Source organism: Melopsittacus undulatus, chromosome 8 (assembly GCF_012275295.1).
Source record: "Melopsittacus undulatus isolate bMelUnd1 chromosome 8, bMelUnd1.mat.Z, whole genome shotgun sequence".
NCBI classification, from domain to species: domain Eukaryota; kingdom Metazoa; phylum Chordata; class Aves; order Psittaciformes; family Psittaculidae; genus Melopsittacus; species Melopsittacus undulatus.
In genome coordinates this window covers 37,854,446-37,867,950 of record NC_047534.1, presented here as the reverse complement: position 1 = coordinate 37,867,950, position 13,505 = coordinate 37,854,446, and the positions used below count along the sequence as shown (strand labels likewise).

Below are 13,505 nucleotides of genomic sequence, written 5' to 3'. Positions count from 1 at the left end.
TAATTCTGATTGCATATGAATGTATATTGACTTTTGTCAACAGTAATTACTGATTTGGAAATTCTTCCTTTAATGTAAGAGGGCTGTATATAGACCAAGTAGGAGTCTGTTGGGTCTTTACTGACATGTTTTTATACATGGCCTAGGAGGATTTATGTGCAAATGTTGCTTATATGTATCCTGGGGACAATTCATCACATTAAGTCTTTTATTATGCAGCATATACCTTCATGAGCACAATCACAACCTTAAAAATGTCCAAGTATCACTTCTAACATTAGAATCCTGCTTTGGTCATTCTCACTGATCTTTCAGATTGTGTTCATGTCTTGAATTTACTTAACAAATATGTTTTTTTAAAGGACTTTGTTTTAGAGAGTTAAATTGCAGTTTTCTTTGGGGCTGTTAGAATAGTTTATTATAAAAACTATAGAGACTGCTGTCAAGCTGGTACTCCTCATTGATTTCTGTGTATTTAGCCCTGATTTGCTTTGATATAACTGGGTAAAGACTCAGTCCTCTCACTTCTACTCAATAATATGCAGCCATAGCAACCTGTGTTTAGAAAATGCCTTACCTTAGCTGACCTCATAATAAGATACCAATTAATTTGCATCCCAACTGTTCCTCCTCCACACTGCTTTGAAACCATATCCTTCAAACACAGCCAAACCCATATAATAAAGAAAAAAAAGCAAAAAAAAAAAAAAAAGAGAACAAACAGCTAAGACTGCATGAACACTGAGATTTCTGCACTGCTAAACCATCTCAGATTTGGTATTGAAGGAGATCTCAGCTGATCTCATAGTTAACTCCTGGACAGAAATCTCTGCCCACTTCATTAAGCAGTCCACAGTTGTATGCATTGAGATAATACAGTTAGCATTGCTTATGCTACTGTAGTAAAGAGATATATAGGTCTTGTCATCTTTAGTTCTATGATGGGAAGTGGCAACCATATTCATATACAGCGTATAGTGTTTTTTTGGGGCCCACAGTAGGAAGATGACTGGTTTTGAGTATTCAGTCTCCTTTTTTCATAAGTAAACTGCCATATCCTGTACTGTTACCCTTTCTTAACCCTCCTATTTCCATCTGTCCTATGGATAGGATATGGATATAAAAAAATAGATAATACAAAAAAAATAGATACAAGATGATGTGAAAAAATTACATGAATAATGCTGTAATAAACAAGAGAGAAGGAGTGGCTCTTTAATTTCCTGAAAAAGGAGGTAAGGAATAAACAGAAACTAGCTTTACCTTTATTTGTCAACGACAAAGACATTTAGCCTGATGGAAATTAATGGGAAAAAAAAATGCAGGAACAAGATCAGATGAGCAAAAGCAAGTTGAGAACTGAAGACGTACGATTCATCTTGCAAGTTGTTGAGATCCTGCTTTCCTCAAACAGAAGAATCCCAAGGGAATTTGTGAAAGAAAATCTGTTCATTATGCACTGTATATAAAACGTGTTTTTTATGAGTCTGTTTTAATATAATCAGGCAATATATCATATATCAATAATCAGTCTGCCATACGACTGGAATGATTTGCGGCATTAATACCATCTGACCACCTACAACTGTTGATGTAACACATAGGCTGCTAGAACACTAGAAGCCTGGTAAATCAAAGGAGAAAGGGGAACAAAAAGGGATTCCTCTTTAGTTATTTAGGGGCATTATGTGAGAAAGACAAAACAGTATGAAAGACTGGAATATATTTTCAGAGTTGAGAAAAAGAGTGAGAAATGACTATGAATGTCACATGCATTATCCACAAAGGACCTCGTCATCAGAATGTTGGCAGTATTTTCCTCCTCAGACCCAAATCCTATGTTTTAAGCTTAATTGAAGCTGACAGTTTATTAGTGCATTTATCTTCTTAACGTTAACATGTAAAAAAGAAAATGTAATACTATAAAGTTGTTTTCAGTCATTTTGCTTCATCTTGCTGAAATAATTAGCAAAACCACAGTTTAAATAGGCAGTGGTGTTAAATTTGTAGCAAATGAAATTGCTGCAACTCAAGAAAACAGATCTGACAGTAGTCAAGAAATTAATCAGTGCCAGGAAGTACATTAAAAAGTTGAATGCATTATCATTTCCATTTACTGCCAATTTGATTCAGTGCAAACTTCAAAACTGTTAGTTTAACAGCATGATTTTTCAGTATAGACCCAAAAGTTAGCTCTAGTAATAATTAGAAAATTGAAGAGCTTCTTTTAAGTGGCTAACAGATCTGTCATTGCACCAATTAACGACTGTGTCTGATTACAGGGTAACAGGAATTTTTGGATATTAAAAATGAATACCAGAAAACCATAATTTCCACAACCAACTCTCTAAATTAAAGTCTCAAACTTCAACAGGTTATGAAGATTCTCAGACAGGCACTTTGGAATTTACTGGTTTGTTTGAAAGTACAGACTGCAATTGCCTAGCTAAGAGACAAAATATGGAACTGAGTGTCCTAATTTAGTTGCTTGAGCTTATTTGTCAGTTCATACATCTCTTCTAAATTTTACTGAATAGCCCCAAGAAGAGACAATAAATTACTTTCACTGATTGCCAAATCCCACCAACCTCAAACTGGCTGCATATAATAGTGAATTGCATCTATGCTTCCACTCTACAAAAAAAAAATTGCAAGCTAAAATAAGATGCTGCAGGAAATCCTAACTGGGTTACAGTGAGAGGAGACTGAAAAGCAAGCACAAACACAGTGTATGTGATTGCGCAGCAGCTTCTGAAAGCATGTGGTAGTTTATCACTGGTTCAAAAACCATGGAGAAAAATTAGAGCAAAGGGTCCATAACTGGACCCTCTCACTTTGTATTCAATAAAAAAAAATAAAATAAAATAAAATACTTTAAGTGTTTTGGAGTAGCTACAGAAAAAAAGTGTTGTCACACTTACACCAATAAAGACTTTATTTAGGGGTGTTCTGATCATGTACATAAGTAAAATCATGTAAATCTAGCATATATAACAGTCCAACTGCAAATATGCACAACACCCAAATTTGATCTCACATTGACATATTCCTTCATAATAGTATAGTTTTGTGAAACTATAAATAAATCAGAGTGTTCAAGGCCAGGTTGGACAGAGCCTTGGATGACATGGTTTAGTGGGAGGTGTCCCTGCCCATGGCAGGGGGGTTGGAACTAGATAATCTTAAGGTCCTAACCCAGACTATTCTATGATTCTATGATTCATATATAAAATATATATTTAAATCTATACTTATATATATATAGCTTTATTATTCATGGTGCCATAATTCACAGTAGGAGACTTTACTGGAAGTCAAACATCCCTCTCTGAATTTACAGGCCACTTATTTAAGTTATTTTTAGGATCTCTGAATTATAACTGTGTTTACAATAACACAGAGAAGATATATTTAAAGTGTTACATGGAGTCATTAAAGATATACAAAGATAAGATGTACTTTTTAATAATGGAGAAAGTCTTATCTCTAACACTTGTTCATTTTGATCTTATAGGTCTTGGTATTTCTAACATATCAATTATGATCCCGACACTTTCAGGTGGTCAAATTTTATTCAGGAGTTACATTACAACTAAGAAGGAGAAGAAAAAAACACATTTCTATAGTGCTCCTGGGCCTTTACTTCATTATATTTTGACTCTCCAGTTAACACAGTTTTTAATGCGTAAGTAAGATGTGATTCTGCTGTGCTGCTACGTAGCAGAAATCCCAGAGGCACTAGTGCTCAAGCTGACAGCAGAGTGACTCTGCACCAAGGTTTTAAACCACTGTTAGCACTAATCTAGCTCAAGAAGGGGAGCACAGTGATTTTCCTGAAGGGGTATCTCACCTGACACTGTCCACACAGTCCAAATTGTGCCTCATAAATGCAGAGCCTCACATGGACTTAATATGGTACCTCCAAAACAGTACTTTTTTACACCACAGTGTCTTTCCTATGCTCTAAACATCCATTACACTTTCCAGTGCCAAAGTTCCTTCTTGTAATCTGAGCTTCTAAAACAGACTCCACAGGGAAGGCCTGTTTCTTTTTATTATGTTTAAATACTAGAATTAAGTTTGAATGTCACAGTAGGTCTTACCTCCAGTCATCTTTGGTTAAATTTGTCAGGATGTTCATCTCTTCTTCTTGCATGAGTCTATAAGCAGCACTTACATGATGATTTTCAAGAACAGAACGATCATTGTACAATATTGCAACATCTGACCTGGTGTTAAAATAAAGACAGAATTTGCAGTAGCATCCTGATGACAGCCTTGGGGAAGGCAGGACTGTGTATTCTCTATGAGAACTATTGAATATATGTATCAAACTATATTTATTTGTTCTTATGGTATCAAATACTGATAAATTTTCTATTCTAAGTGCATAAAAAGTTATTATTATACCATTGTATGTACTGTTTGTGGGTACGTCATGGTTTTAAACTCACAGTGGTTTATTTATATAACATTTATATAACAGTGTTTCATTTATATTTGACAAAACCAGTATCCTTTCCCTCTTAAAGTCTAATCTACAATATCAAAAATACATATCGATTTTCACAAATTCTGAAGCAGCATGGATTTATCATAGTTAACTTCAAACATCATTAATTCTTGGCAAATTTGTTTCCTCAAGACCTGATCTTACTTGCTAAGCAATCTTGGGTCTCCCCTCTCTGCGACCCTTACGTTCTGATAAAACTATTCATGAGCATTTCAGTTTGGTCAGCTGAAAAGTCTGTACTAGAAGAAAGGTGTGATGATTTAGCAGCACAGCTTACTATGATATTAATAAGGCAAATTCAACATCTTGTTCTGTTGAGCAATTGTATATACTCAGAGTAACCACCCACATGTATGATACGGTACCAAGGAATGTAAAAAAGGAAAACAGGATTGAACCTTTATTTAGAGGGAACAAACCATAACCTACCTAAATACATTTACATCCATAATCCCATTAAAATAATGAGAAAATCTGTGGTTTGCCAATCACATATGTTTATGAAGCACACATTGATCTTCACAGGTTTTTATGGCTAGTTTTAAACAGTCCTAAGATCTACTATGACAGCCATTTAATCAGCTTTTCTCACATAAAAGAAGCCTGGAATCATGGCCCTGGCATGCCACATCAGGACCAAGTTCCATTAGGAGGGAAGAATGAGCCTCATCACAAAACAAATACCTGTTTGCAAGTATGCCCAAGAAAAATTCAAAGGCTAACAGTAATTTTCCACTTTTGCAATACTCCAGAGCAAAGTATTAATGACAAAACTAGAAAAGTAATATAAATTTGGAAGTACAAAATTATGTTTATTTTTAGCCAGATTATGCTGAGGGAGAAAAGAATTATGTCTTTATTTCAGCTGCAGATCTAGGTTTGTTAATTATTGAAGGGCACATCTCAGAGGACAAGTATGTTATGGATTTAACCCCGACCCATCAGCTCCAAACTATAATGATTTCAAACACTAAGTCCTTACTTTTCCATACTATGTTTGTTCATGTGAGCAGTCCCTTAAACTGGCCAAGGAAACAACTTGTAAAATCAGGAATGACCTGGTTACTTCCTGTCTGTTTCAGTTAAGAGGCACGAAACAGTTCAGACCAATGAACAGCAAACTCCAGATACCACACTTAAGAGTATCTTCACTTCACTTACCTTGTCTGAATATGAAAATTGTTTGTGGTCCCAGTATGCTCATAATCGTGGACGGCAGCTGCAAAGATCATTGCTAAAATTTCCAGTTCTGTGAGCCAGTGCTGGTAAACAAAAACCAAATTCTAATCATATTTTCTATACTAGCCTAACTCAGATTAAACACTACAGTATTGAAAATGTTTTGTATCACCTTCAAGTAAACTTTATTCTCGTCTTATTCCATGTAACTATATATCCATAACACCTACAGTAAAATACCTCCTTGTACAGTAAAATACCTTGTATTTGTTATGATTTTTCTAAGACCAAATTAACATCCTTGTGGTCACTAGGAAAGCAAATATTAGCAATGAAAATATGAGTTACTAAGATAATTGTATGGTATATTTTGTAGCTGTTTTGAGTAGGAAATATCTAATATAATAGCCCCTACATGCACTCACCAAATTCTGGTATTTTCAGCTAAAAACTTGATATGAAGTTAAGGTTATAATTTGTCTTTTAGTAAGCAATATATATGGCTCATAATAAATTCTAGGTACAACATCAGCATTCGTTATATTTTACCAGAGTACATAGCACTAAAATTAGGCCTATGGAAGATTTTCCTGATCTAAATTTTATCATAGTTTGTACTAATGCAAAAAAAGGGTGTACAAGGCTAGTATACAGCTACACAGAACAAAAGGTAATACAGGTCATGTATACAAAATAATGCAGACCCTGAAGTTTTGTGCACTTTTATACCTCTTGCTAACTAAGGCTCTTCTGTATTGTTCAGTTTCTAAAATAACCTCTGTTATTTTATCTTTCAAGTTCTATTTCTTGAATGATAAATCATCCTTGAAGAGAAAATTTACTCCATCTAAAAATGGGGGCAGAAAAATCATATGATAATTAACCCCCGCAGTCATAGGACTGATTAAGTCAAATGCCAGTCAAGCACTTCCACACATATTTCACATTTTTTTTCGGTAAAGCAAGCTTCTGTACTAAAGGATTGAAGAATGATCTCATCCTTATTCACCCATATATGCACATACGTGTGTATGAATGGACATAATATGTATAAGCTGCCAGAAGTAGTAAAAGCTGCCAATACTAGTATTTCTTTCAAAGAAGAAAGGAAACAGTCAAGATTCATAAGCAATGTGAGAATAATGAAATAGGTCATTCAGTCAATGAAAAAAAAGACTGCTAAGGAACAACAAGTACTGGCTGTTGGTGAAGTATAGATTTAAAAAGGTCACAACAGAGGAATGAGAATGTACTGTAAGCAGATCTAAAAATGGAAACGATGACCTTCATCACATTGTGTGTCACAAGAAACCAGGCCATGACCGGTCCTCGCTTTCACAATGTTTTCAACATACCAAATAGAATAGAAACACAGAAATTATTAGCAACTAAAGCTAAACATGAACTTTTTCTTTAAGATGCCTTTCAATGATCGGCTTTTAAAGTAACCAAACTAGTTGCTAAACAATGCATTTGTGAGAAGAAAAGCATTCCTCACAAACAACATCTATAGGCTACACAGAAACTTCATCTGGTAGTATATAAGAGCAAGTATTCTAGAGACTGTAGCTGTACAGTTGTAATTCAGATCAGTATTCAAATCAGAGAACTAGACAACTACTGTATGTAAAGCATTTCTAAGGAAGTCAGAGACAGTTAAGAAGTGTTTTTCCCAAAGGCAGAAGGAAAAGCAGGTATCTGAAGGTCTGCAAGACTGCAAAAAGCTGGAATCTGCTTCCCTCCTGGAAGATCCTATGCCATGCAGGTGTAACACCTATAAGAAAAGATCTCTTCCATTGATATTTTCCAGTATTATACATTGCTTATAAGAAAATAGATAAAATTAAACTTTTCGTGAGCTCTGGTTCAAACTATGTTTTTAGACAATGATGGATTAAAAAATGATTAAGAAAGGGAGTCTCACAATGCACTTATTGACAGTAAAGACATTTTTCCTTTAGTTTGAGCAATACAGGTATGTGGGAGGAGAAAAGGGATGGTGGGAAGATGATCGATGACTCAAAAGTTCTTTACAAGATGTATTCCCTGGAACTTAGGTTTTTAAATCTGTATAAAGATGGAGACTTCATAAATGCAAGCCTGAGTTATATATTTCTGTCTTATCATCTGGGATTTAATCTCTTGGGAAGGTTAATGGATTGTGTGCCATCTGTGTAACTTTCTCACACATTTATCTTTGGTGGTTGGATCTTAATTCTTAAGACAGACAGTAACATTCTGAAAATACAATGATTATTTTATTTCCTTAGCCTTGACTCTGAATATATGTTATTCTTCACTGGAATCTCTATAAAGGCTTGTGGAGGAGCATAAACTCTGACTAAATGCTGAAACATGACTGCCTATAAAAGATACAAGATGTAAGATTTGAACAACAGGAATCATGAGAAGGATTTTCTAAAGTCCACCTTTTTGAAACATTTACTTCAGTATATTTTTTAGAAGTGAACAAATAAAACAGCAATTCTTGGGAAGATTTGGGAGTTAATATCAGTTCCTTAAGACACAATGAAAGCACAAGAGTTACATGTCAATCTGCAAAAACACCACAGGAATTTGATATAGAATTGCATCAAACTGACTTCAATCCAGGTGTTTGTTAGAAGTTACAGCAGAGTTAAAAGAGGCTTTACAATGGATGTACTCTGAAAACTATTAGCCTGAGGAGCAAACTTCAAATTGTTATTGAGTAGGGTTCTGTAGGGTTAACCAGGCAACAGGAAAAAAACCCAGCCAAGTTAAGTAGACCATATTCATGATATTAATGCATTCTCAAATGGGAAATGGCATTTGGGACAGAAATACTTTGTAAGCTGCAGAATCACTAGGCCCTCTTTCAAACGCTGATTTCTATAAATGTTCCTTCTCCCTGGCAAGCTGCATCTGTTTGAAGGCACTCTTCACTAAGTGTTGTCCTAGATATTTCCAAGAACTTTCCTATGCCATAATTCAACAATTCAAATGTGAATGTTTAAAACCTGGCCTAATTTTAGAGGAATATTTTGTAGCAGCATGGGAACATTAATAAGGTTTTACAGCAAAGTAACAGCAATAAAGTCTAACCTTTTCCAAAAATAGTTATCCAAATCACTTGAAAGTGCTGTTACAGGGTTAAGATGCTAATAGTGTTATACTTGAGTTGGAGAGACCTTTCTTATTCTTGTGTGCACCTGATGGAATAGCAGATATTCAAATATGAAGCAGGTTCCTTCATTCAGCGTTCGGTGATACACAGTGTTTTGTAAAGCTGTTTAATCAATGGCTAAACATCCCAATTGGCTAGTATAGCTCTGGAAGCTGGAACCTTGTTCTGGAATCATAAAGAAAATCTGGATGCTACTGTCTTTTTTGAAGAGCACATGAACACAGTTACAATAGGCTGAAAGGATGTTTATAACATATAATACAACAGGGATTTTCTTCCCTGTTAAGTTGCTGATCCATGTGTATACATGCAAGAAAGGTGTCTCACATCACTTATCACTTGCAGTTGATCTTACAATAGAAGACAAGGATAGGATAGGAAATGTGATTTAATCTGTTCCAGCTTCTTCTTTTATTAAAATATTATTTTGATGAGTGAATACAATACACAACAGCTTTGATTTGGACTCATGTTGGCAAGAGCTGTGCTTAGGAAGTCCTTTCTCAAGAAATCATCTCAAAGTGGAAAGGAATCTTGGCTGGCCAAAGACTCCAGGGTTCATTCTGCACTCTGTACTCTTGTTAAAATGTAGCTTTAAAAACTTGATGCTTAGAAGCAAAACACTTCCTTCAAACAGTAGAATCAAAGCCTGCAGTGACTAGGGACTCATTCTTGCCTCCACTGAAGCGAAAGGCAAAGCTTTCACTAAGAAAAGGCTTAACGTAAGTGAATTACTATCATTTGTTGTGGCTATATTAGAGCACAAACATCTAGAATCAGTCCTTATAATTTTTCTACCCAAGTCTTGTGGAATTTTTTAATGGCTCTGCCAACAGATGAGGCACTATCACTTCCCACCTTTTTTTTCTTTTTCTTTTTGAAACAAGTGCATTCAGAGTGAAGACAAAACGTCAAAAGGCCACTGACTGAGATGTCTAGCAAGCTGACAGTGAGGATACTCCCACTGCTGGTATTAAATCAAAGTGTTTAGAGTAAAAATGCTTGCACAGACTCACTTCAGCTCCCAAAGCAAATACTAAGAAATATTGGGATATTTCAACAGTGCAAGGCAAATGCAGTTTTCTACCTACTATAGGGACATAAAGTATGCAAGAACAATCCTAAATATGGTTATAAACTAAAAGAAAAAGCAGATGCAGAGTACTTGACTAAGCCTGCACTGATTCAGTATATCTTTCAATGGCCAAGACCTCAGCAGATACTAAAGCTTGCTTGCCTCTTCACACCTCCCAGGCTCTGATGTGGAAGCAAAAACTTCTCATCTGCCACTCCTGCAAATGTATCTCTTTTAGTATGATATGTAATACACAAGCTCAGGCAACTCAAAGCAAAAAGAATTTAAGGAGGATTTTTTTTTCCTCCTATTTTCCTCTGCAGCAGGAGAGTTCCAGCCTGGAAGAACTGTTAAAATGGCATAAATTTTACAGCCTGGATGGTAGCTCAGAATCTATCCCTGCACAGTTTTCAAGAGAGCTTTTCCTTCAGAAAAGGCACACATATGCATTTATTCTAAACAGCAAGGTTTGAGAAAAGAAGTAAATTGAACTTTTGCAGTATTTCTTACCATGATACCAGTGTGAATCATTATGTAATGCACAGTTTGAGTAACGTCAGCTGCATGGATCAGATTGTGATACGGGTTTTTGTATTTGCTATAACCAACTTCAAGAGCTTCAGCAAATGAAATAAGATTGGGAACAGGGATCTGGGGAGAAGTAAAAATTCAAATTATTGTTTTTTCCTGCAACAGCTGCAAAGTTAATCATGCAAGAAATAAATTACAAATAAATGTACCATAGAAGTCAGTTAAGAAACAACAAAAGAAAAATTTAAAATGTAAAGACCTAATATTTAATATGCATCAGGGAGTCTTCACCCAAACATTATAGATCTAATATACCTCTACATACACCATGCATAGCATGCGGTTAGTGTAAAGAGACAGCAGAGCTTTCAAACAAATGGTTTTCAAGACATGTTTGTCTGGACCAGGAATGCATAGATGGCTCATATAATAAAGGCATGACAGATAAGAATCTAATAATAGGATTATCCTCTTTTCTTCACCAGTTTTACCTTGCCTGAGACAAGATTTCCTTAAAAATCTGATAGTACAAATTCTCTTCCTTCTTTTCCTCCTGGCAAAGTATTATTCAATATGTATTACCTAGTCCTATTTATTTTCCCATTGTGCTGGTTTTGGCTGAGCTATAATTTTTCTTCATAGCAGCTAATATGAGGCTGCAGTTTGGATTTGTGCTATCACTGTTGGCAACACAGCAATATTTTAGCTATTGCTGAGCAGTGCTCAAACGGAGTCAAGGCCTTTTCTGCCTCTCATACAATCCCACTAGCAAGTTGGCCGAGGGTGTATGAGAAGCTGGGAGGGGACACGGGTGGGACAGTTGACCCCAGCTGACTAAAGGGATATTCTATAGTGTATGACTATGCTCAGCAATAAAACTAGGCAGAAGGTTGGCCAGGGGGCTGCTGCTCAAAGACATCAGTCACTTGGTGGTGAGCAATTGTTTTCATTTGCATCACTTGTCTTTCCTAAGTTTTATTTCTGTTATTATTATTATTATTATTATTAAGTTCTTAAACTGTTCTTATCTCAACCCATGAATTTTCTCACTTGTACCCTTCCAGTTCTCTACTCCATCCTGCTGGGGAGTGAGCAAGCAGCTCCGTGGGGCTTAGTTGCTAGCTGGGGTTAAGCCACAACACACATATAATGGAATTACACTTTCCTTAAGATTTTTTTCTTCATTTAAAACTCCCACAAGGTAAACTAAAACTAGTAAAGGTAACTAAAAGGTAAACTAAAAAGTAGGACTGAGAATGGGCTTAAGCACACCTAAACAGTAATATCATGTACTTTCTGACTGTGCTGTTAATGATAGCCCTGGTATGGTTCTGACTTCAAGCACCCAGAGCTTGAAGGGAAAATCTTAATGGGATATTTGTTAAAATATTTGATGGATTCTTTCTTAAAATTAAAATATCAAAATCAACTTCAGGGTGAGTCAGCCTTTTTGAAAGAAGCATGTTTTGCAGTGGAGAGATTTTGAAACTATCATGAAACATTCATTCGGTACTATTATGATAAATTTGGCACTTTGATCCATTTTTTATCTCAGCTTTTTGAAGTTGTTTGTAAGAAAAGTTGTTGCTTTGAAAAGGAAGGTTCAGCTGAAACTCCTGCACAGTGGCGGGTAACATACTATGATATAGGCCACGAAAAAGTACTTGGGATTAACTAAAGTCTTCTGCTCTATTAGGAATCTTTGTTCCATGAAGGTGGGATAGGGCTCCAGTATGACTGAGTAAATAGGCTGTATACACACTGTGCTTATTTGATGCTTAGCAGTGCCTAACTGCTCACTAGCAACATCTCGTACCAAACTGACTTGACATGGGACTACACAGATTTCCATTTTTTGGGTTGCACAAAAATTTGCATGCTCTGTGTGAAGTTCCATTTGGTAGAACTGTTGGCATATTACAATGTTTGATGTGCCTTATTCTTTGAAATTCTCCACTGCATAGTACAATTTAAAAAAAAACATTTGAAACATATCCTATGTTTCTTGTATTTTAAATTTGACATACTTATACTTGCATACATAGTTTTATTTGTGGCTAGTTTCTGACCTTGAAACGGTTTAAAAGATCATATCGGGTAAACAGCTCATACATCATAAACTTCAGACTGTGCTCTCCACTTGCTTCATTTAGGGCAAATACGTCAAAAGACCATTTATCAACATCCTGTAGGTGAAGGGAAAAGAAAAAAAAAACAAAGCCAAACATATAATTTCCATCTGTTTAAGCAGGTTTCCAGTTAATCACTGGGAAAGACATTTTGGGGTTTTTTGGAGGGAAGATGGAGAGTTTGGGTGTTTTTCTATTGTCCAACTCTTTGAGACTTACTGTAGATAATGACTATTTCAGTATTAACAATGAAAATCATTATGCCAGTTATGAATAAAATACTTGTAACATGACCTATACAAGTCTGTAGGCCTTAATCTTTCAAAATTAACTTTCTCCATACAAATTGTCTATAGAACCTCATAGAGCTAATGTGAACACCCAATCTTTTAACAGGCTATTATGCAATGCCATTAACACTATAGCCATATAGCAATTTGAGAACAATATAACAGTGACTTTTAGGAGAAAAGGTGAAATACTACATTCTCAACAAATAGCATTTTCTAACTGCATACATAGCCATAGAAACTTAATTGCTGTAAAATATTGCCTTTTGGGTGAACTACAGTAATGCTTTTAATTCACAGCAAATACTATACTTGTTCCATAAGCTGCAGCTTCTTTTGTTAGCTCTATCCCAATACTACTACTCCTTTTTCTTTCCTAAAAAGGAAACAAATGCTGCTGAGATGCTGATTACCATATCACTGAGAGCAGGTAAAACTGTCCCACTTTTCTATACAAATTTTTATACAAATTTCATCCTATTGCTCTAACAGCATCTGTAATGAAATCACAACTAATCAGTGAAACAATAAACACATTCATATGCTAGTTTTTTAATTTTTAACTATTAATTTTTCTGCTCTGTGTGCTCAGCTCTGTCGTACTATCTATGTCTAGGGTATG

At 35.5% G+C, this 13,505-nt stretch overlaps 1 protein-coding gene across 1 annotated transcript in view; it reads right to left on the bottom strand.

Moving 5' to 3' along the window:
- Positions 1-13,505, bottom strand: part of PDE1A (phosphodiesterase 1A) — a 49,372-nt gene that overhangs the window by 22,772 nt on the left and 13,095 nt on the right. Inside the window, exons 4-7 of the mRNA XM_031052303.1 lie at positions 12,534-12,650; positions 10,444-10,584; positions 5,675-5,775; positions 4,104-4,229 (exon numbers count right to left, since the gene is read on the bottom strand). Of these exons, the coding sequence (XP_030908163.1) occupies positions 4,104-4,229; positions 5,675-5,775; positions 10,444-10,584; positions 12,534-12,650 (485 nt within the window). The remainder of the gene's footprint in view (positions 1-4,103; positions 4,230-5,674; positions 5,776-10,443; positions 10,585-12,533; positions 12,651-13,505) is intronic.